The sequence below is a fragment of the Silurus aristotelis genome (genome assembly GCF_946808225.1).
Source record: "Silurus aristotelis genome assembly, chromosome: 14".
Taxonomy (NCBI): Eukaryota; Metazoa; Chordata; class Actinopteri; order Siluriformes; family Siluridae; genus Silurus; species Silurus aristotelis.
Window position 1 is genome coordinate 3,791,339 of NC_139587.1, and position 23,549 is coordinate 3,814,887.

The window sequence follows — 23,549 nt, forward strand, 5'->3', positions numbered from 1 at the left end:
CAAGTACATTTACACCTGATCACACCTGATACCACTATCAGTATCATTATAGGCTCTTTTTTAGTTAGTAAACATTAAGCTTCACTAATGCTAGCTAATATGTTTTGTTTGTTTTTAAAGAATGAATATCAAAATCCGATTTTATCTGAATATTTACAGTAACTAACTGTCCAGGAAAGCAAATTTCGTTTAAAAAACGTTATTGGGTGGAAGCAGTTTGGCCGACCCTAACACAGAATTGGCACTGCATTACTACCTTTTGATTGGCTGCTAACAATGGCAAAAGTTAGCAAATACAAATAATCTAACACACACCTGACACATATCATGGGCCTGTTCACTGTTACCTCTGCTTTTCTACAAATGCACTTATCGCAAATGTAGGAGGAAGATGACAAAAACAGTTTATGTTTAGTCTCTGGTCGTTAGCTAGCAGTTGGCTAACTTATACGCTGAGAAGTACATGAAAATTCAAATCAAATGTTCTCCGATTTCTGATTAGGTGTGCATGCATGAAATCTTTAGACACTGTGTCTTTAGACGCTGTGACGCAAATGTGACGTCAGCACTAAAAGGGTCTATTAAGGCAACGTTAGTGTAGACTATCAATTCAAATCCTTTAAAGCCCATAAGGCTTTCTTTTTATTTCTCCATACAGGAACGATCAGCTCATGGGTGGTTATTTTCATCCTGCCCATAAACAGCGCTCTAAATCCCATTCTCTACACCCTGACCACACGGCCTTTCAAGGAGACCCTGGTGCAGGTCTGGACCAACTACAGGCAGCGGCGGCCATTGCTTAGCAGCCACCCGGCCCATCATCCATCTTTTACTTGGCAGGAAATGTGGCATCTTCATGAAAACAGCCAAAATGTTGTGTGTCCAGAATACCTGCCACATCCTTCTGAAATGTCCTGCACTTCAAGGACTTCCTAGATGCTCTCTATGGACGGGCGTGAGACAATACACAGGGGTCCTGCTCAGCTTTAGTCTTAGACAGACACATTTGTTTGTGTGTTTATTGAGACATACATCCATGATCGAACCTTCATACTACCGAGGGGCACAACAGCAGGCCTCGTATCCTATTCATTTCCTATGGAAGTGTGTGACTCGGAGCTGTGAAGGGAGCACGAAACGAAATTGAGCATCTTCTAGTTTTATGCAGCGTCACGTACCACCGAAGGTTCGGACACGTCTCCAAGGTTCTACTTTTTTCCGAACGCAATACCTGCTTACACAGGCCTCCTGTGAACTTCAAACATAGCCAGCAGAGATTACAGGGGAAATGAAAAGAAAGTTTTTAAATGCCATCGTGTTCTAGGTCCTGTTTCATTCTGTTGCTTAATAATCGTGTTCAAAATACGCCTCGTGTCCTGGACATTAGTAATTTTGTGCTAAATATTGCTAAGTCTGTGATGAACATACTGTAAGCAAATCCATTTCTATAGTGACAACTTCGCATTATTCTGTTCGTAAGGTTTTTTTTGTTTCTTTCTTCTTTTTTCTTACAAACACATTTTTTTCCCATAAAAAAAAAAACCCAGCACCACCAATAAATATAATAAAAAATTACATATACAAAGTAGAGGCTGGGGCTGAATTATGTCTAGTCCAGACTGTAGATCCATGCAACAAGTTCTGTCAAGTGTTTACGCCTCCTATATTTGGTGTCTATTGGGTCTAATTTATTTGTGATTAATGCTCTTGTGAGATAATTGTGACCAATGGTGAAAATTGAGAAAAAAACTTGAACACGGTGAATTAATTTCACAGAAATTATAATTTTTTTAAATCACTTGTATTTTTGTTTTTCTAAATGCCTTGAATGAATCTAGAAAAAAAATTCACAAGTCTACGTCGTCCAATTAAAGTCGATGGGACACAAGGCAGAATGTTTTGTGTACCTTGACTTAAACAAACGATCTAGCTAATTGCTTTTCTGTTTGCTATTCAGATGAGGCACTGCATAATTTTGTACTAAAACAATTAGGAAGCCCAAACACCAGCTGCCTCACAATAAAATCTGTCTTACAAGAATGTGTTCCTGTTCCATCAGTGAAACCTAATTCTAAAAGGCTTAACCTCAATGCTGTTATGATAATGAGGTTTAATTAATCAAACAAAATCTTGAAAAGGTCTGATTGAGGAAATGTTTAAGAATCCTGGAGTATTGTTTAATATGAAATATTTTGAAATGATTTCCATTTAAAGCCACATGAAGTAACTAAATGAATGAAGTAACATGTAGAGCAGATGGAATAAAAAAATCCCTTTAAACCCATTTTTCCTGATTGTTTTCTCAAAAATATAGTAAAACTTTATTTTTCCAGGAAGAACCCACACAAGAAAACACCTTTAAGAAACAAATTAGTGACATTTTGCCTTCTAATTTGAACCAAGTTCCAGCTTTTTACTGCTAGTGGATGGTTTGTGAGTGATTCAACTAATTATAGTAATCGTGTTGATTAATTGAAAAAGGTATTGAATGTTACAAATTTAACGAGTCACTTTTGTGTTCAAAATCATGTCTGCTTCAGTCAGTGCTGAGTAACAGAGTCAATGTTCAGATACTTGGTAGTCAATGTTTCCTTTTTATCCAGCAGAGGCTTGTGGCCATAGAATTTTATTTCTCATGTTAGTCTTAATTACAACAAACTAAATTAAGCCATGATGGCAGTCTCAATTGACAGGCTACAGAATTGTAATAACCCCTTAAAACCTGTTGTAAGATGGCATTTTAGTGCCGAAACACCCCCCCCCCCCAAAAAAAAAATAAATAAATAAATAAATAAATAAAAAATAATAATAATGAATGTAATATATGATGTAATATTTTTTGTCAAATTTATGAGATTAAAGTCGTAATATTCTGAAAATAAAGTAAAAATGACTTATTTTATTATATAAATCCATATGCCACAATGCTTTGGGACCCTGGCTGAAGTACTGGCGACGTCGGAGACGGCAAGTGCGTCGGTGTTTACGCACAACCAGCAAGCAGATGTAACCATTGATATCCTTGGAGTCGACTACTGGTTACCATTACAGACTGCACAAAAGGGGCAAATTCCTTTTTTCTCAAAATATTTTGACTGTATTCTCGTAATTTTGACATTTTTTCAAAATATTATGACTATTCTCCCATTGACTTTGATCTCGTAATCTTAGAGTAAAAAACATACAGTTCTCTAGACAATATAAGCAGCTTGTTTTGTAGCCCAGGTGCATCTCACAAACCACACAAAAGACCTGAAACTAGTTGCAAAATCATAAAGAATCTAAGACAAAAATCTTTTTTTTTTTTTAGTTTTTCTTTAATGGATTCTTGATCACCAGTGTTGCACTTGCATTTCTAATATACTCCATAATACACCCCTTTTCTCTCTGCCAATCTTATATCATTTATCTTAATATTAAAATGTTTCTGTCTAAACTTTGCTGCACTTATACTTTCTCTTTTGTAAAAGATAAAATAAACAATTTGTTTAAACAGACCGATTTGTCGTACAAAATCAGCGCTAATAATTCAGTGTTAAATACAAGGTATAATAACTCTATGGAATAGTGAATGGATGAATAAGCGATCATTAGTATTTCAAGAGTATTTAAAATCCTGTGGAATTGTGGAGCAAAACTTTGAATATAATACTGATTTAAATAATAGAAATAATTATTTTTGTACACTGTAGATTGATTTGACGCATCCCATGTGATAGTAAAGTGCTGTGTTATATTCGCACAAACATTATGAACTATTCATGTTCCTCTCTTGTTCTGCATCAAGCAGGAATCAAACTTTTATTGATTTATAATATAGCAGGGCTTTTGTTTCGTTTGGTACCGAATTGTAGGATTTTCAGAAATGTATTTATTTATTAATTTTTACATTTTGAGGTTGTGTTGGTGTAATATTTGGCCAAACATTCATGTTGTGAATGATGAGTTTCCTTCATTACTGCAATGTTCCATGCACTTGATTTATTAGGTTTTTACTTATGATTTGAGTTTTATTTCCCCTCACCCTCACAAGTTGTTCAATATCGAAGCTGTAACACACAGATGTCAAAATACCTGGCATTGGGCTTTGGATCAGAAGATCACAGGTTCAAATCCCACCACCACCAAGCTGCCACTGCTGGGCCCTTGAGCAAAAGCCCTAAACCCCCCCCCGGCTCAGTTGTAAGTCGCTCTGGATAGAGGCGTCTGCCAAATGCCGCAAATGTAAATGTAAAAATACATTTGAATCAAATGACGTGGTTTAGTTTGCAGTGTTCACTCATGGAAAAGCTGTCTCCTGTATAAGGGTCATGAGCTAATTATTGCTACAACACCATTAGTGCCACTCAGTCTGATCTTTTCCTTGTGTTTTATGATGAAATTCATAGTTCATAAAATGTAATAAATTTCCTTTTAGCACTGAGAGATGTGTGCTCCCTGAAAAAAACATTGTGTCGAAAACTCGTTTTGAGTGACCTCCGATTATCTGGATGCAAAAATAAATGTATCATGTAAATGACTTTTTTTAAAATTATTAATTTATTTCTGATGTGTTCAAATTTTTTGCTAGTTTCAATTTGTTTTTTTACCACTGAAGCAGTAATGACATGTCGTCCTCTTTGCTATATGTGGGAGGATTATACAGATGTCTGAAATGCTCTCATGCACATCACACTCTAAATCTAAGTCGAGTCTAAGACGATTTATACGGACGTCATATTCATACCTGATTAGTGTCCATCATGCAAAAGATTTCGATAAAGTCACACAGAGTTCTGTAAATACATTTTGTAGAAATGAAGTAGAAAAAAACACTCACTGTGCAGTTTATTAGCAGCACCTGAACTAATCTGTTAGTTATTTAGCAGCAGCAAAATGCAAAAAAGAAATGCTATTTTTATTATTTTTACTCATCCGTGCGTACCTATAATAGCCTAAGAATCTTATTCTTGGCTGAAAGAAGTAGAACTTGATGTGGTTTTCTTCAGTTGTAGAATAGGAATATCAAGGTTTGATGTTTTTCTGCTCATTATGGTTGTAAATTATTATATGAGTTTCTATATCCTTCCTGGGAACTTGATCCAAAGTGGGCATTTTCCTCTGACCTTTCTTATCAATAAGGTGTATATATACACACAGCTGCTGATTTTTCAATGTTTTTTATTACCAGCTGTGTGAAACATCTGGAATCATTCACGCTATGCTCAAAGTCACAGAGACACCTTTTCTTTATTCTGATGTTTGATTTGAAGTATGATAGTAAATGAGAAGGTATACATGTGTTCCTATTAAAGTGGACAGTGAATGTGTGTCTGTTTAAGATTATATACAAAAATCGTGATTATTTTTGTTATGTTGTTGGGACAGGGCCATGTTTACCTGTGTAGCATGAGGAGTCCAGTTGTGCATTTGATTTGATTTGATTTGTACGATTTTTTAATACGTGACTCCCTTAAACGCTCCACAATGCAGTAGACCAGTTTTTGTTTTTTTTTTTGGTCTGAATCCTGATATTATTGTTACAATAATTATGGGAGTCACGTGACAAAAGAACCAACGACACGGATTAGAAGATATGAGAGACGAGCTAGTTATTCTGTTTATCATCATTTGTCATTTTTTCATTATTGGAACTACAGTCAAAGTGAACGTAGACATGTTGGGGATCTGCTTATTGAAAATGTAACATTTATATGTATTTATTACATAAATATGTATATATATATTTCTGATCAAAGCAACGAAATGGACCAAATGACTCAAAAAAGATTCGTTCATTTTGATGAAAAAGATTCAAAGAACCGAGTCACTAAAATGATCCGATCTTCCATTCACTAGTACTGACGTATGGCGTTAGAATCCTCTGTCCGAAAGGTGGCAGCAGAGAGCGTTTTCTCTTTAGCACACTATGACGTCCCTATAAACGAACAAGAAGAAGACGTATGTTTCCAGGGCCGATATAACTGTCCAAGCTGTCCTTCTGTCCTTCTGTCCTGGACACTACAGGAGGCGTTTTTATGTTGGTTAAACGGATTTACAGCAGCCTGTAAAACCGTCAGATTTCTCCATGTTTCCTTCCAGCAGGTGCTCCTTTCAAGGTAATGTCAGCGACTTTCCCACATAACTTCCCAGCCTAGAGTGCGGGGCGCATCCCAAATTCAGCCTTGTTCACTATTTAAGCGCACTTCACATGGTTGTTCAGTAGCAATTATAGACACTTTATTTCTAGTGCACTATAGAGTACCGAAGCGGTTTGGGCTGCGGCCACTGGGAATGCGTTGACTGGCGTAAAAAACGAGCCAGATTTTTATTGCCATGCATTTTGTTTTTAGTTTTTTTAAATGTCGTTTATTTTTTTGCCATTTTGTATTGATTTTATATAAAGAGCATAAAAGAGAAGGTTGTTCATCCAACCTGTTATTAGCATAGCATAGAAGGATGCTACATGAAGTGGGGCAAAGGTCATTTAAATATAATTTACCTCAGGAATCACGTGAGAAGAAAAAAACAACTTTATATGACTTATAACGTCATGTTATAAAGTATGTATGTATATTTAAATAGGGTTATTTCTAATGTGAAGGTTGTTAAATAATACTGCAAGCTTTCAGTCAGATATTATTGATAGAAGTAGATGTTCTCTCCCAATCCCTCATGTTTTATAGAATCAGTCTAAGAAGGTTTATTACTGAAGACTGAAGGTCGTGTTTTCTTCTTATTTTTTCCCCTTTTTAAAAAGAAAACATGTATGTCATGCCTAGAGATTGGTACTTCCTTGTTCAGGACAAACAAGCTTTTTTGTCAACAAAAGTTTGTGGACAGACAAATAGACACATTTTTTCTGCACGCACTTTTTGAAAGATGTTCCACGAGATTTTGTGGAGATTTGTGTTAGATCTATTCAGCTACAAGGGTGTTAGTAAAGTCAGGTAGCTCTATAGCAGGAGATCTTCCACTCCAACCCAGATCTTCATGGAGTTTGCTTTTAAGTCAGGTGTCCCAATACTTTTGATATTTTTACTTCAAAATGTTCTATCTGATCAACCGTGACCGATCAGCATAACATTACGACCACCTGCATGTTCTTGTGTTGGTCCCTTTTTTAATGCCAAAACAGCCGTGACCCGTAGAGTGTGTACCGTAGAGTGTGTACCGTAGAGTGTGTACCGTAGAGTGTGTACCGTAGAGTGTGTACCGTAGAGTGTGTACCGTGTCTGTTATATAAGGTTGAAATGACAAAAAAGCTTCTTGACGTGATTAGCAGCATGAACTTCTTCAGCAGTTTAAGATACAGGAGCTCGTCTGTTGGTTTGGACCACACGGACCAGCCTTCTCTCCCCACGTGCATCAATGATCCTGTCGCCGGTTCACCACTGTTTCATCCTTGGACCACTTTTGATAGATACTGATCTCTGCAGACTAGGAACATCCCACAAGAGCAAAGCTTTGGAGATGCTCCGACCCAGACGTCTAGACGTCACATCTTGTCAAACTCGCTCAAATCCTTACGACCATTTTTCCTGCTTCTAACATCAACTTTGAGGACAAAATGTTCACTTGTAGCCTACTAAATAAATCCACCCACTAACAGGTGCCATGATGAAGAGATCAAGTGTTCTTCACTTCGCAGGTCATAATGTTCTAATGTAATAATGTCTGATCAGTGTGAGTGGGTCTTCTTTTTATTTGTCACAGTACGGAGATGTATACGTGCACTAAAAGCCCTTCAAACAGAGTGGGTGGCTCAGCAGGTCTACACACGGCGATGCTCTTCTGCTTCTCTGCCACGAATTACATCCCATTATACCATCTATCCTCGGGACAAGGATCCACGATGGGAAGGTTGGTGACGCAAGAAAAGTGTTCTTGAATTTCGATGATGTTTTTAGCTGCTTACTTTACCAGTAGAGACACACATATCTAGGGATTGTGAAATTTATTTAATAAAATTAGTCATCTTTACTGCTGATCGGATCAATGCAAATATGTGGGAATTAACGGGAATAAATGGGAATAAACCGGAAATTTTCGGTTAAAACAAACAGATTTAATGCCACTGCAAATTCATCAATCACATGCACACAGCACAACTTACTGTTACTGAGGCCACATTTATATATTTTTTATATTTAGAAATGTTTATATTTATGTTTCTATATGATTCAGTTTATACAAATTTCTTTTTATTAATTCCCATGAATTCCTGGTAAGCTTCCAACTTGGAATATTTCCAAAATTTCCCAAGGAAAGTCTCCCAAAATGTATGGGAAATTTCCTCCCCCTTAAAACCATACTCTTTTTTGCCGTAAACACATAATCGTGTACTGAGACGTTTCCCGACTCCTCCTGCAGGTGTGGGCATGGAGCGTTTCGCTGACGAGGCAGATGTCGTGATTGTGGGCGCCGGCCCTGCCGGCCTGTCCGCAGCCATCCGACTGAAGCAGCTGGCCAATCAGCACGAGAAGGAGCTGCGCGTGTGTGTGGTGGAGAAGGCGTCTCAGATCGGAGCTCACACACTCTCCGGGGCCTGTTTAGAACCCAGTGCTCTTACTGAGCTCTTACCAGACTGGAAGGAGAGAGGGGTATATTCTCTCACACTTAAACAAACACACTCAGACCTTATCATTCCTAATACACATGAGCCACCTTTAGACTAATTGGTCATAAAGACTACAGTGGGAGTGAACACACTCACTAATAATCTCGTAATAGCAGTTAAGAGTGATAATACCCTGAAGCGTCTCCGTTCCACAGTAAGGGAACGGTAATGAATAAAGAATTTAATAAGCACTAGCACTAAGGATTTAGAATTAGGTGCAATAATGTGTATTAATTATGAACTAGCATTATGCCCTAGTGCTGTCCTCTTCAAGTAAGTTACATGTTTATATTAAGGATCGATTCTGCAGTAACTGCATGTACATGGAGGTGTAATAATTAGAGGTCGTCTGATAGTGGATTTTACTTGCGGATCGTACTTGCTGATAACCGATTAATCTGGATTCTGAATTCTGGATAGAAAAACAAAAACTCCATGTAAAATAGTGCTGAAAAAAGCAGCACTGAATCGTGAAACTGTATTAAATGAAATAAAAATTAATATATTAATTGTATGAATGAATATTGAGGAATATAAAAGACATGCATTCAAACAAAAATAAAAAAGTAACACTCCGTTTTAAAAAATAAAAAAGTAAAAACAATGTGAATATTAACATAAACAGCATGTGGCATCTGATTCGCCTCTAGAGGGCGCCCTCGTACTACATAACGCAACCCGGAAAAACTATAGATTTTTGCCAGTAGATCCAGCAATCATTTATCGGTGCTGATACTTAGGTTTCTGGTTTGTCAATTTGTCTAGAATTGGTGTGGTAAAAAAAAAAAAAAAAGAATACAATTATTGTGGAAAATAATAACCTTCAGGGTTTAACAGGTATCTCCGCTTCACACCATGCTGTCGTTAAATTGTTTTGGGAAGTCTTTTACTTGTCACATGTACAACACAACACAGTACATTTCTTTCTTTGCATATTCCAGCTTGTTAGGAATCTGGAGTCATGCATTGTATAACACCCCTGGAGAAGAAATTGTTAAGGGCCTTGTTTAAGGGCCCAACACCTCCCCATCAGAAAACCACCACTTTCTAAAAAAAGAGGCTTTTACTATTTACATGTACATTATAGCACAGTGACATTTTTCACCCAGTTTGTTAGAAAGCTGGGGTCAAAGCAAAGGGTCCGCCATGATGCAGCATCCCTGGAGCAGAGAGGGTTAAGGGCCTTGCTCAAGGGCCCAGCGGTGGCAGTGCCGCAGCTCGAACACTCAATCTATCAATCACTTATCCAGAGCCATAACCATTGATCCAGCACTGCAACATTCATAAATTTCGAAATTAATGTTAATACTCAGGTTTACTAATGTACTAATTGATTCAGTGGGTTCTTTTTTTTTTTTTTTTTTTTTAAAGAATAATGTTACATAGAAATCCTAATGAGTCTGTGATCTGAATGGGGTTGATACATGAGTGACAGGACTTCCTGTTTTACTGTAGACAGTTCAATCCTCTGTCATGTTGCTTTTCCTGTCTTGGGAGAAAGAAAAATATTCGGTTTTCTGACAGTTCACTTCCACGTGACAGAAATAAAGCTGCATGTCTCGCATAACTCTCTCCTGTTCCTTGGAAACGTGTCAGATGATTCACGGAAGGTGTTATTCTGGCACATTTGTTGACTTTGTTGACACCTTGATTAAAATTCATTCTAAACCCAGCAACCTGGTTTCTCTCCAGCAAACAAATCACTGTGTTTTTTTTTTTGCGGTCCTTTCAGGCGCCACTCAACACACTGGTTACAGAGGACAGATTTGCTATTCTCACAGAAAAATACAGAATCCCTGTACCAATACTTCCAGGTAAAGTAATACGTCTTTCAGAACCTGTTGCTGCGGGTGTTACACAATCGTGCACAATGAACACACACCTTTGAATTCCTCAGGCAGAGATACCGAAAATAGATCTGTTCTTGTTTAAATTGCTTTAGGACATTGCTAAGATGATTTTTTTTTTTTCACTTCCTCCTTCCTTTCCGCAGGTCTCCCTATGAATAATCACGGGAACTACATAGTGCGACTGGGTCACCTTGTGCAATGGCTGGGTGAGCAGGCTGAAGAACTCGGGGTCGAGCTGTATCCAGGCTATGCTGCAGCCGAGGTCTGAAAATAGTGACCCATATTTTCTTTTTCTTTTGAGGTCTCTCTCTCTCTCCCCCTGATTAGTCCAAAAACATAGACCAAGCCTGAATTAGGTACGAAAACGATACACACATTCGTGCCAAAATGTTCCTTTACAGGACTTTCGGTTCGGCGCACACGTGTACCGAGTGAAATTCTTTTAACGTGCGGAACGTGGTTACAATCCAAATATTATAAAACCTGAAAACATACACAAAAATGCCAGGGGTATAAAAAAATCAAAGTTTTGCGCGTAGGCGAAATGGCGCGTCTTTTTTTTGCGTTTTATGTCCAGAGTAAAGAATTTTTTCGTAAAAGAAGAAAATGCTGCATATTAAGGGAGTGAAAAAATGTAGTAGGAATGAAGACTTTTTGTTAATGTGCTGAAAGAAGTAGAACAGAAAATATTTTTTAGAAAATTACGTCAAATAAACACGCACTTCTACACGTGTATCACCCAAACTGGGTCTAGTAAATTTTCACTATTTAATTTAATTTTCGAATTGTTTTGAATATGTGGAAAAAGTGAAGCGATGTGAATTCTTTCCAGATGCAACGAGTTTCTAAACCTTAACGATTTTTATTTATTTATTTTTAATTAAATTTTTTTCCCACATACAGGTGCTGTTTCATGAGGACGGGAGCGTGAAGGGAATCGCCACCAACGACGTCGGTATCGCTAAAGACGGCTCTCCTAAGGTTCGTCACCCCTTTTCTAGACAAGCGATTTCTTCGGTCTGGTCTTGAAATGACCGCAGATATCAAATATAAATACATGAGCAAACGCGTGTGTTTTACAGGACGTGTTTGAACGAGGCATGGAGCTCCACGCTAAGGTCACTCTGTTTGGAGAAGGATGTCACGGTCACCTCTCCAAACAACTCTACAGACAGTTCAACCTGAGGGAGAACTGCCAACCACAGACCTACGCCATCGGCCTTAAAGAGGTACCCGAGCCGCCACACGTCTTCATATGAACTCGTACCTCAGAACGCAGAAATACTTACTCGCATTTCCAGTCTTCCTTGTTCACGTGTTGAATTTACTTCTAAATCTAATGGGTTCTCGCTTTAGATCTTTGTCATAATGAGTTCTTGTTTTTTGAACTTGTTTTAGAAGAATTCTTGAATTTGGTTCCTCAGTGAAAATTATGAAGCAGAATTTATCAACATTTATTAGATTAGATTAGATTTAATAAATGAGTGATTTGAACAGAGGAACACTAGAGGACGGCTATACACACACTATATATAAATCATATACACCTTTTAACAAGCATTTTCATTCATATGTTTTGGTTTACTTTATTATGTGCAGTGTAAAAACAAAAAAAAAACAAAAGTATCAGACTCTATAGTCTGTTAGCACCCTAACATGTTCCCCCCCCTTTCGCCCACCAGCTGTGGATTATTGATGAAAAGAATTGGCGCCCGGGTCGGGTGGAGCACTCTGTGGGTTGGCCTCTGAACAGAAACACGTACGGAGGCACTTTTCTATACCACCTGAACGAAGGAGAGCCGCTGGTGGCCTTGGGCTTAGTGGTAAGTCAAAGGAATGAATGAGAAATTGATTGATTTATTTTTTTTCTTTCTTCATTTCATTGAGGTCTGAGATGGACAATGTAATGGTATATAATAAGTCTGGAGATATTTAATGGATCCTGGGCCACTCCATAGATTTCCGGCATATTTTTTTTGTCCATGTGAGATTAACTCTATTTAAGTGGATAGTTAGGCTTTAACCTCCTGGCAGAGGCAAACAAAAAAATTGTACTTGTGTATTAGAAACTGGCGCTATGTAACTTCCCGTGGCTGTTGTTACTACTTTCACTGTGTGTGTGTGTGTGTGTGTGTGTGTGTGTGTGTGTGTGTGTGTGTGTGTGTGTGCTTGTGCAGGTGGGTTTGGACTACACTAACCCGTACCTAAATCCGTTTCGAGAGTTCCAGCGCTGGAAGCATCACCCGTCTGTGGCTCCCACCTTGGAGGGAGGAAACAGGATCGCGTACGGTGCCAGAGCTCTAAACGAAGGAGGTTTCCAGGTACTGAGTCTCGGTACGTGAATCACTCGGCTGTATTTAGCGACCGCTTAACAAGTATCGTGCCTCTCTCTCTTTCTTTCTCTTCACAGTCTATACCCAAGCTAACGTTCCCCGGCGGCGCTCTGATCGGCTGCAGCCCAGGCTTCATGAACGTCCCCAAGATCAAGGGGACACACACGGCCATGAAGAGCGGCATGCTGGCAGCGGAGGCCATCTTTAACAAACTGACAGACGAGAACCTGGAGTCGGAGACGGCAGGCACGTGACGAGCTCTTCCTCAGATTTACACGACGAGAAGCCGAAGAGATCGAATTTACCTTTTTTTTTTGGCGTGACTTTTAGGTATCCATGCTCCTGAGTATGAGGAAAATTTGAAGAACTCTTGGGTCTGGAAGGAGCTGTACTCTGTGCGGAACATTCGGCCGTCGTTCCACAATTATTTCGGGCTGTATGGAGGTATGCTGTACACTGGGATCTTCTACTGGATACTGAGGGGGAAAGAGCCATGGACACTAAAACACTGCGGTGAGGTTTTGAACACCGAAGTGGAGAAAACTGAAGTTTTGGATATTGTTTTTTTCTTTTCTCATTCATTATTTATTTTTTTACAGGTACGGACTTCGCCCAGTTGAAGCCAGCAAAAGACTGCACACCCATTGAGTACCCAAAGCCTGATGGGAAAATCAGCTTTGATCTCCTCTCATCGGTGGCGTTGAGCGGGACCAATCACGAGCACAACCAGCCTCCTCACCTCACACTGAAGAACGACGCCGTTCCTGTAGCTCAGAATCTCGCCATCTACGATGGTCCTGAACAGAGGTTTTGTCCTGCAGGTATGTTTTTATTTTTTCCAGATAGATACTACAAATAACATTACGTTGACTAGAGATATACAAATATTAAAATTTTTCGTACGATACGTTGTCACGCTTCCAGGATGTAGGTGTCACCCGCCTTGTAATACGCCTTACCCTCGCTAGAGGTCGCCAGAGTTCAGTTGTGTCTGTGTTACAGGGTGTATTTTTGTTTTTGCCGTTTCAACGCTCAATTTAATTTCCCAGGTGTGTACGAGTTCGTCCCGCTGGAGTCCGGTGACGGTACGAGGCTACAGATCAACGCTCAGAACTGCGTGCACTGTAAGACATGCGACATTAAAGACCCCAGCCAGAACATCAACTGGGTCGTTCCCGAGGGCAGTGGAGGACCCGCTTACAACGGCATGTGATCACGCGTTCTGTTTCATTAATGTTTTTTAGACACGTCTATTTTCAGTGTGCCTACAGATCAGATGTCCATTATTAAAGGACCTGTGTGTAATTATTATTACTCAAGTGGCATTATGTTGAACTTGTACGGTTTAGAAGCCTTCTGACAGACTTCAGTCGGGCTTTTATATAAAATGTTAACATTTGACGGTTTGAAGGAGTGTTTTGTCTGTAAACGCACACGTGCGAATGTGAGCTGGAGCTCAGACGCGAGGTATTTATTACACACTACTTCCACTTCGCACTGTATATAATGTCAAACTTGCAGAATGAATACATTTTACCAAAAAATAACCCCTTAAGCAGCAGTTTTATTCTTTGATTTCTTAAAACATCAAGTTGGTTGTGTGGACGAGTTTCCTTTCAAACCGATCAACAGCAAACTCAAAACAAATAAATACAACAGTCTTCAGCCTGGATTCTGATTAAATAAACATTTCACACAGTAGTCTATACGCAGCCACGTGTCAGGCCTTCAAGTTCACAACGTTTCCACACGGCATATTATCTTCCTTCAAACTGCATTTCTTTCTCAGAGCTGAGATTCCTGGCTGTACTTTTTCTCCGTGTTCTCTACATTAGTGCCATTATGTTGAGTAAAGGGACGTGAGGACGTGTCGATCGGCACGTAAAACACGGCACGACTCGTTTACGCAAACATTTTGGAGTAGATCTTCTTTTCCCTCTCAGTCTCCTCCTTCACCTTCTGCTTGACCCTCAGCATCTCGTTTGCAATAGCTGGAGAAAGAAAGGGGGAAAAAAAAGGACTCATTTCATCCCGTGACTGAATGAGAGCGAACTTGTGTAATGTAGCAAAAAAAATGTTCTCTCTGAATCAAACTGTGCATAAAATTGAAAAGAAAAAAAAAGGAAAAACAGCTATGAATAAATTTATATTCTAATTTATGTCTAATTCTTATATTCAAAATGTACCACATCTCTATAAAATAAATAATGTATACATTCTCCCAAACATTTAATATGGATAAACAAAGTGTCAGATGTGGGAAATTTCAATCGTAAGCAGAAACAGATCTCTAAAGTCGGCTAAAACTTCGGTTTTCCACAGCCAGTCGGTTTTCCTGGTACTGTAGAGGTGTAACAATGGATACGGATTATATATCTCATGAGGTATTGGATTATCAGTTACTTCACAAGAGCAGATCTCATCGACTATGGTTTGCACAGACTGGGACCTCTGGTGTTCAAAGGGTGTAACTGCAATATTTGAATTCCAACAATGCAAATTTTTATATAATAAAATATTAATATGGGATTTTTTTTGGTGATGTAATCAATTGAACACTAAATAATAAAATTATATATATATATATATTAAGGCTGTCAAAATATTTAAGCGCATGATTATCTCGAGTTACCTTGTGATTTAGAACATAGAAATGTTAAATTAATACTTTCCAAGTTTTTAATACTTTAATCAACATGGACAAATATGGATGCTTAATGCAAATGTGTGTTTATTATTAGTGAAACCAAACTCAACATAGGAGCATAAATGTTTGAAAGTAATTAAAATGTTTTAGATACTGTAAATCATCAGGACACCAAACGAAACAATGTTTCCACACGGATGGTTTTAATTGCCGGATGTGTGCGTCGTAGTGGATTTTGGTGCTTGATTTTAAAATAATGTTTAGGGATTAAAAATTATTTATTAGTGGAGTATTTTATTTATTTATTTTTTTTTTTATCCGAATAATGAAAGGACATCTTGAGTAAACACGACGATGTCTTAGGGATGGTTGGTGCGCCCTGTGACTGCGCGTGCAGCCTTGTGCTGCCATCTGACAAAACTAGTCTTGAAACTTATTGATACCACCTTGTATTTCTAGTAAATGACTACATTACTAGTAAACCCCAGCTGTAATGGAAATCCATAATAATAATAATGGTGTATAATAAATTATCCAGGCAACCGAAATGAAGCTCTATAGTATGTGGCTGATTTATGAGCGAGCTGAATAAAAAAAATCTATCTACACCAGCCTTATACGTTTCCAGCACACATTTATAAATAAAAGGTTGAGAAGTGTAAAAAGGGGCTGAAAATTGAAGTTGTGGTGACCCTTGTTGTTAAACCTGACATGAGCAGAATGCTGAGGGAAACACTGGGGATGAGACCAAGCTGTTTGCCAGACACTCGTCTGCTGCATCTTACCTTTGTCGTCTGGTGCAGTCTCTTGTGCTTTCTTCAGATCGATCTGTAATTTAAGGAGAGAAAAAGATCAATGCTCCAGAAAACGCTACAGGTCATGCAGAAGGGTCGGAACACGTGTTAAATCGGGTGATGTAAACTGTAGTGCCATCGTAAAGTAGAAAAAAACGAGCTTCTGCATCCTAAAGGTTTAATTTGTATGTGAATTTCATGTAACACCATATAAGAAATTCTCAAATTTCAAAGCATCCCGTCATTAATCTTGATTATATGAGATGGTATTTATTAATTTATTTTTAAATAAAGAGTAAAGAAATACTTTTGGTCATCGTCAAACAAAAGTAGACAGGTAGTAGGTTGGTGGTGATGCGCTTGGTGAAGAGAAAATAACCTGATGTGAGGAAAAACATACACCGAACGCCATATCGAGAGCTTGCGGTGTGTGCGATTATCTTTCATACCATGGCCTTGTTGAACTCCTTGAGGCCTTGCCAAGCCTGCGCTCTCCTGAACAAAGCTTTAGCATGGGTCTGATTCAGCTCCAGAGCCTGTGAGGAACACAGTCAGCAAACACCAATCAGATCATTATCACATCTCTCGCCGTAGCTTCTAATTAACCTCCCATTCATCCCTTGAAGCAACGGAAATGTTTTAATTAGGGCACAAAGAGGAAAATTCCATCAGCCTTAATTGGATTTTCACAAGCAAATTATTGCGCTAAATGAAATCAGCAGATCGGAGCGGTGAAGTTCTGGCTGATTTTATCGTGAATGGCATTTTGAAATGTAACCGTCTTGATAATTTGCGGGTAATGGACCCAATTTGTGCATTGAATAGCAACAATATATTATTTATTATAAAATAAACAAACAATTAAATAAATTAAAAAAACTTATTTTAAAGTTCAAATGTTGAAATCTGCTGCTAGACAAAAAGTGTGTTAAAAAAAGTTATGCTATAATTTAATAAATATTATACATATAAAAATGTTTTTCTAACCAAGTACAACTAAAGCCATTTGTTATTTTTCCTTAGCCAGCTAGCTGGAGAAATTCCTGAGGTAAAAATAATTAGCCAAGTAAAAAATCCTGACATACAGAAATTAGAATTGCCAGCTTAATACAATATAAACCTTTTTCTGAGGTAAAACTATGCATTCAGTAATATTTTTTTTATACTTGTAAGATTTCTGAAATGCAAAGATTTTTTTTTATATATTTAATATCCTCCTGAAGTAAACAAATTTACCTCAGGAGGATAACAATGTTGCGTGTCCTCCTAAAGTAAATGTATTTTACTAGCTTAAGCATAGTTTATTATAAGTCAGCTATGTGGAGGCTCCTAAAAATGATTTAAAATCAGTATTTGAAACATGTTAGACAGATAGCTGATGGTTCATAGAAAATCCTGAGGTAAAAACTAATTATATTTGCTTGCAATCCAAGTCGAGAACATTTAGATGGCATTTTGCAGACGCCTTAATCCAGAGTAATTTACAATTATCTCATTCATACAACTGAGCAGTTAAGGGTTGCTGCAGCTTTGTGGACTTGGCCATCACAGCACCAATGGAGAAACAACTACATCTTTGGTTAGACCTTATTAGCTCCATCGGATCTTTTTGAGATCTTGAGAGAATCAGGGTACTTGGTACCTTTTCTCTTTAAAATATACATAGTATTAAAATAAATGGAGTGTGCATACTTCATCGCAGCTCTCGATGGCTTCCTGCCACTGCTGCAGTTTCAGTTTGCAGGCTGCCGTGTTGAGGATGCAGCTCAGAGCCGTGGGTTCCAGCTTTTTCTGCTCGCTGTCATCTTCCACGTTACTGCCACATAACTCTAAATACCTGCATCAACATATTCAGGAAAAATGGTGCTATTTAACAGCAATCAATAATTTTCTCTCTTTTTTTTTTTTTAAGAACAAAAGCAGGTCACAGACTGATGTAATCACCTCAGGGCTTTGGAGTACTTCCTCATAGCAGCCTCCCAGTTCTGGGCTTTAAAAAAGTTGTTCCCGATGTTTTTGATGTCCTCCGCCATGGACAAGACTTTATCAGCCTGAAAGATAAAATTACCTCATGAGCTTAATGCAAGTTAGTTGCTGTTTCTGATTAAATGAACTGAAAATGCTTAAGGTTTCTTGTTATTTTTTTAATAAAACGAGCAGCATCCCAGAATTTTTTTAAATACCGTTTAAAAAAATAAAAAAATAAAAAAAAAATGCTCACGTTGTTAAAGTCCACGTCCGAGTCCTCTGGGAAGTCCGAGTGCACGTCTCCGGAGCCGTCATTAGGAGCCACGCCCCAATCATCGCCTGCTTTATGCTCTCCACAATCAGCAATGATACATGGCTGAGACAGCCAGAGATATATAAAGCGAGAGAAAGAAAGAGATGTTTAAATTAGTCTGTGTGCCACAGGCCACTATTATTAAACTGAACCAAATCGCATTATATGCCCAGTCACTGTCAAAGCGCTCGAATGTAATTTTAATCCTTCTCACGTTCTCGTTTTTAACACGAGAGCAACTCGTGCTTGGACAATTACACTAAATGTTTCGGGCTTCAATTCAATTAGACTGTCTGAGGCGTCTCGTTCGAAATATCCAGCAGCTACTCTCGTCACGCCACTCAATACATATTAAATCACGAAGCAGGAGGAAGATTTGCAGTTTTGCGTTAGTAATTTCGAAGTCAATTTGCAGAGCATAAAAGTAAAAAGTTTGCATGTGCACCAAAAAGATTTAATTGAAAGTTCCAAATAATGTGATACTACAGAAACTCTAACAAATACTACAAATGCTGGTTAAACAAAGTCATGGTTAAAGTTCCAGCTTTATGAAACTCAGGGTTGGTTTATTTTGGCCAAACAAAACTAAAGAAATTCCATTGACCTTCAAATGAATAGAATACAATTTGTTGTTTTATGCAGATGTAATGTAGTTGGCTAGTTGCACCACTAAGCAGCACTAGTGTGACCTCTATTGTTATGCTAATTCTGTTAATTATGATAATTGTTGGTTATTTTTATGAACGATTCTTTCATATATTCTCTGTCTGTAAACTGTTTAAGATGCAGGAAGTGCCACGTAAAATGGTACTGAACTTTATTACAAATAATAATAATAATTATAAAAAAAAAAGAACAAAAACAGTACTGAATAATAAAAAGGTGCTAAATTAAATAAATCCGAATATGTTAATTAGTAAATATCATTATATAATTAATAAATCCTTAATAATAAATAATCGTACTCTCCATGCACCGTTTACAGTTTCTTGTGTAAAAAAACAAACAAAACATTTGCCTCTCGTAATGCCAGTCGACAGCACCCCGGAAAAACTATCCGAACGTATTTTGCGATAGCTGATAATTCCAGCAACCAATTATTGGTGCCGATGAACCGGTTGACCTTTCATTTAAAAAAATATATATTATTTACGTGTCATTTTGCCGATGCCGAAAATAGACATGCTGACACTTTTGCCTCTCTTTAATGACGCAATCCAAAATAGTCAAGGCGTTCTTTGAAGCCGTAAATAAACAGAATGCTATTGTTTTTTTTCTTTTAATATTCGTCTCGTCTCTATGTGCCTCACTTTGACCGGATGCTCTTCCTCGGTGTCGATGGCCTCCAGCATCTTGACCACGCCCATGCCCTTCAGCACCTGCCCGAACACCACGTGCTTGCCGTCCAGGTGAGGTGTAGGCACAGTGGTGATGAAGAACTGCGAGCCGTTGGTGTTTGGCCCCGCGTTCGCCATACTCAGCAAGCCCTCTTTGTCATGCTAAGAAAACAAAAAATATATAAAAATAAATACAATTTTTATCTTTATCATATTTAGCTGCCAATAAGTTGCTCAAAAGCGTGTAAAATCTGTCTGCTTAAAAAGAAAGAAAAAATATGTACACAGCCACGTGCAAAATAAAGCAAACATGCTTTATAAAAATATAAATAAACAAAACCAAGCATTAGGCTTTAGTAACCTTAAATCGCTTTTTAACAATATTTTAAAATATATAGCTCATAAAAAGAAAAGGTTTTCAAGTTCTTTTCTCCTAATATCATATTTTAATAATAATAATAAAAAGAATATTAAGTCAGTAGTGTCTATTGTATGATGTACAGTGACGTACGTAATGTTTTTCTGATGATTAAATGTATAAACGTGGAAGCTGCATGTCGAGGACGTAAACTGGAATGTGTGATTTTACTCCTCACCTTCAGTCTCCTACTACAATAAAATAAATATCAAATATCAAAATAGTAACGTGTGCGGCTTCAAACATCACCAACGTAAACTTTTCACCTTATAGTGGAAGTTTTCATCCTCGAATTTTTCCCCGTAGATACTCTCTCCTCCGGTGCCGTTCTGATTGGAGAAATCTCCTGCCTGCACCATGAACTTCTTGATGACTGGAATGAAGGAAGATGATCATGTCTGTGTGTCTGTCTGTCATAACTACAATTCAAGCGTCTCCCAAACCTCAACTCCGTACTTACTGCGGTGAAAAGGACATCCCTTGAAGTGCAGGGGTTTCCCGGTGCTTTTTCCGAGCCCTTTCTCGCCGGTGCACAGAGCGCGGAAATTCTCTGCCGTTTTCGGGACGACGTCAGCGAAGAGCTCGAACACGATGCGGCCAACTAGGACAAAGACAGAGACATACACAGGGGTATATAAGTCATCAAATACATCCAGATATCATGAAAAATGTGTCACATGGCTCAATCAGTCATGTGACACATGCCAGACATTTTAATTGTCAATCTGGTCTGCTTTTCAGACACCTCTACTGTCTATACCGTCTGCTTTTCAGACACCTCTACTGTCTATACCGTCTGCTTTTCAGACACCTCTACTGTCTATACCGTCTGCTTTTCAGACACCTCTACTGTCTATACCGTCTGCTTTTCAGACACCTCTACTGTCTATACCGTCTGCTTTTCAGACACCTCTACTGTCTATACCGTCTGCTTTTCAGACACCTCTACTGTCTATACCGTCTGCTTTTCAGACACCTCTACTGTCTATACCGTCTGCTTTTCAGACACCTCTACTGTCTATACCGTCTGCTTTTCAGACACCTCTACTGTCTATACCGTCTGCTTTTCAGACACCTCTACTGTCTATACCGTCTGCTTTTCAGACACCTCTACTGTCTATACCGTCTGCTTTTCAGACACCTCTACTGTCTATACCGTCTGCTTTTCAGACACCTCTACTGTCTATACCGTCTGCTTTTCAGACACCTCTACTGTCTATACCGTCTGCTTTTCAGACACCTCTACTGTCTATACCGTCTGCTTTTCAGACACCTCTACTGTCTATACCGTCTGCTTTTCAGACACCTCTACTGTCTATACCGTCTGCTTTTCAGACACCTCTACTGTCTATACCGTCTGCTTTTCAGACACCTCTACTGTCTATACCGTCTGCTTTTCAGACACCTCTACTGTCTATACCGTCTGCTTTTCAGACACCTCTACTGTCTATACCGTCTGCTTTTCAGACACCTCTACTGTCTATACCGTCTGCTTTTCAGACACCTCTACTGTCTATACCGTCTGCTTTTCAGACACCTCCACTGTCTATACCGTCTGCTTTTCAGACACTTCCACTGTCTATACCGTCTGCTTTTCAGACACTTCCACTGTCTATACCGTCTGCTTTTCAGACACTTCCACTGTCTATACCGTCTGCTTTTTAGACACTTCCACTGTCTATACCGTCTGCTTTTCAGACACCTCTACTGTCTATACCGTCTGCTTTTCAGACACCTCTACTGTCTATACCGTCTGCTTTTCAGACACCTCTACTGTCTATACCGTCTGCTTTTCAGACACCTCTACTGTCTATACCGTCTGCTTTTCAGACACTTCTACTGTCTATACCGTCTGCTTTTCAGACACTTCTACTGTCTATACCGTCTGCTTTTCAGACACTTCTACTGTCTATACCGTCTGCTTTTTAGACACTTCTACTGTCTATACCGTCTGCTTTTCAGACACTTCTACTGTGTATACAGTCTGGTTATCAGACAGTTTTGGAAGGAGATTACAGCATCAGGACTCTCTGGATGTATAAATAAAGAAGGAATGAATGAATGAATAAATGGATGGATAGACAGACAGACAGCAAGACAGACAGACAGAGGAGGAATGAAAGGGTGCAAAGACAGATAGACAGATAGATAGATAGATAGAGAGATAGAGAGATAGAGAGATAGAGAGATAGATAGAGGATGGGTGCATAGATAGATAGATAGATAGATAGATAGATAGATAGATAGATAGATAGATAGATAGATAGATAGATAGATAGATAGATGAGGAGGAATGGATAGACACTTGTGAAATGTAGTATAATTGAGGACTCTGCTGTTGGTGAAATATCAGTGTGGGGTTTTGATGACTGGATGATGAACAGCTTCAGTCTGCAGATCGCTGAATTGGGAACATGGTGAGATGTGGGGCAGAGGGTTAAGTGCAGTGAAGTGAAGATCAATAGATACAAATAAAAGTAGGAAAATTAATTAGAAAATGTCCAGATAAGTCTGAAACCAAAGATAAATCAGAAAAGGTTGTGTTGTATTGTATTGTGGTGTATGTGTGTGTGTGTGTGAGTGTGTGAGAGAGAGAGAGAGAGAGAGAGAGAGAGAGAGAGAGAGAGAGAGAGAGAGAGAGGCGCGTGCTAACCGAACAATGGTCAGTAACATTAACATTAGATAAGAAGCGTGATGAGGGCAATGAGAAATGTCTTCACCTTTTCCACCTCCGATTTCTACATCGAAGAAAACCCTCGGGTTGTCCGCATTGCCGGGTTTGGACACTGGACTCGGGTTGGACATTTTCCACTGGCTTTCGTGAAGTTGCTCTGCTCCTGAATGAACTAGAAGCTTCTTTTCCCATGAGCAACTTTCGGGTAAAATGTGTATGTGGCGCCCTCTAGTGTAACGGAGCGGCCACGTGCTGCATCTGTGCTCAACTCATCAGTCCCACAGAGTGAATATCAAACCTTTATGAAATTTTATTTCACTTTAAAACTTTAAATTGTGATAGATAGATAGATAGATAGATAGATAGATAGATAGATAGATAGATAGATAGATAGATAGATAGATAGATAGACACTAAAGGTAATTTATATTATAGATGAAAGACAGCAGGAGAATATATATATATATATATATATATATATATATATATATATATATAATTTTTCTGCTTATTTCTCTTCTTTTACTGATTCCTCTAGTTCTTCTTCCTCCTCCTCCTCCTCTTCTCCTTTCCCCTCTTGCTAAACTTCTTCTTCTTTATTGCCGGTTCGCATTCT

The 23,549-nt window shown here is 38.5% G+C and overlaps 3 protein-coding genes and 1 long non-coding RNA gene across 6 annotated transcripts in view; 3 read left to right on the forward strand and 1 right to left on the reverse strand.

The window, feature by feature from the left end:
* Window positions 1-2,484, forward strand: part of rxfp1 (relaxin family peptide receptor 1) — a 46,755-nt gene extending 44,271 nt beyond the window's left edge. For all 3 annotated transcript variants that reach the window (XM_083560596.1, XM_083560597.1, XM_083560598.1), the window contains one exon: window positions 659-2,484. In XM_083560596.1, the coding sequence (XP_083416722.1) occupies window positions 659-936 (278 nt within the window). In that variant the 3' untranslated portion in view covers window positions 937-2,484. The remainder of the gene's footprint in view (window positions 1-658) is intronic.
* The window catches only part of LOC310736835, a 237,456-nt gene extending 233,300 nt beyond the window's left edge, over window positions 1-4,156 (forward strand). Inside the window, exon 2 of the long non-coding RNA XR_014536689.1 lies at window positions 4,100-4,156. This is a non-coding gene — a long non-coding RNA (uncharacterized lncRNA). The remainder of the gene's footprint in view (window positions 1-4,099) is intronic.
* Window positions 4,157-5,865: 1,709 nt separating this feature from the next.
* Window positions 5,866-14,090, forward strand: etfdh (electron transfer flavoprotein dehydrogenase). The gene is made up of 13 exons (XM_083560100.1): window positions 5,866-6,098; window positions 7,696-7,842; window positions 8,353-8,582; window positions 10,332-10,413; window positions 10,593-10,711; window positions 11,353-11,430; window positions 11,532-11,678; window positions 12,132-12,272; window positions 12,627-12,770; window positions 12,860-13,028; window positions 13,113-13,295; window positions 13,382-13,603; window positions 13,832-14,090. The coding sequence occupies exons 1-13, from the start codon at window positions 6,068-6,070 to the stop codon at window positions 13,993-13,995; spliced, it is 1,857 nt and encodes a 618-aa protein (XP_083416226.1). The 5' UTR covers window positions 5,866-6,067; the 3' UTR covers window positions 13,996-14,090.
* A 240-nt stretch (window positions 14,091-14,330) lies between these two features.
* ppid (peptidylprolyl isomerase D) lies at window positions 14,331-23,549 on the reverse strand. The gene is made up of 10 exons (XM_083560103.1): window positions 22,980-23,549; window positions 20,720-20,860; window positions 20,526-20,632; window positions 19,815-20,003; window positions 18,445-18,567; window positions 18,168-18,274; window positions 17,916-18,060; window positions 16,673-16,759; window positions 16,215-16,257; window positions 14,331-14,773 (listed from the first exon to the last, which is right to left on the reverse strand). Exons 1-10 carry the CDS (start codon window positions 23,062-23,064, stop codon window positions 14,685-14,687), a joined length of 1,116 nt encoding a protein of 371 aa, XP_083416229.1. The 5' UTR covers window positions 23,065-23,549; the 3' UTR covers window positions 14,331-14,684.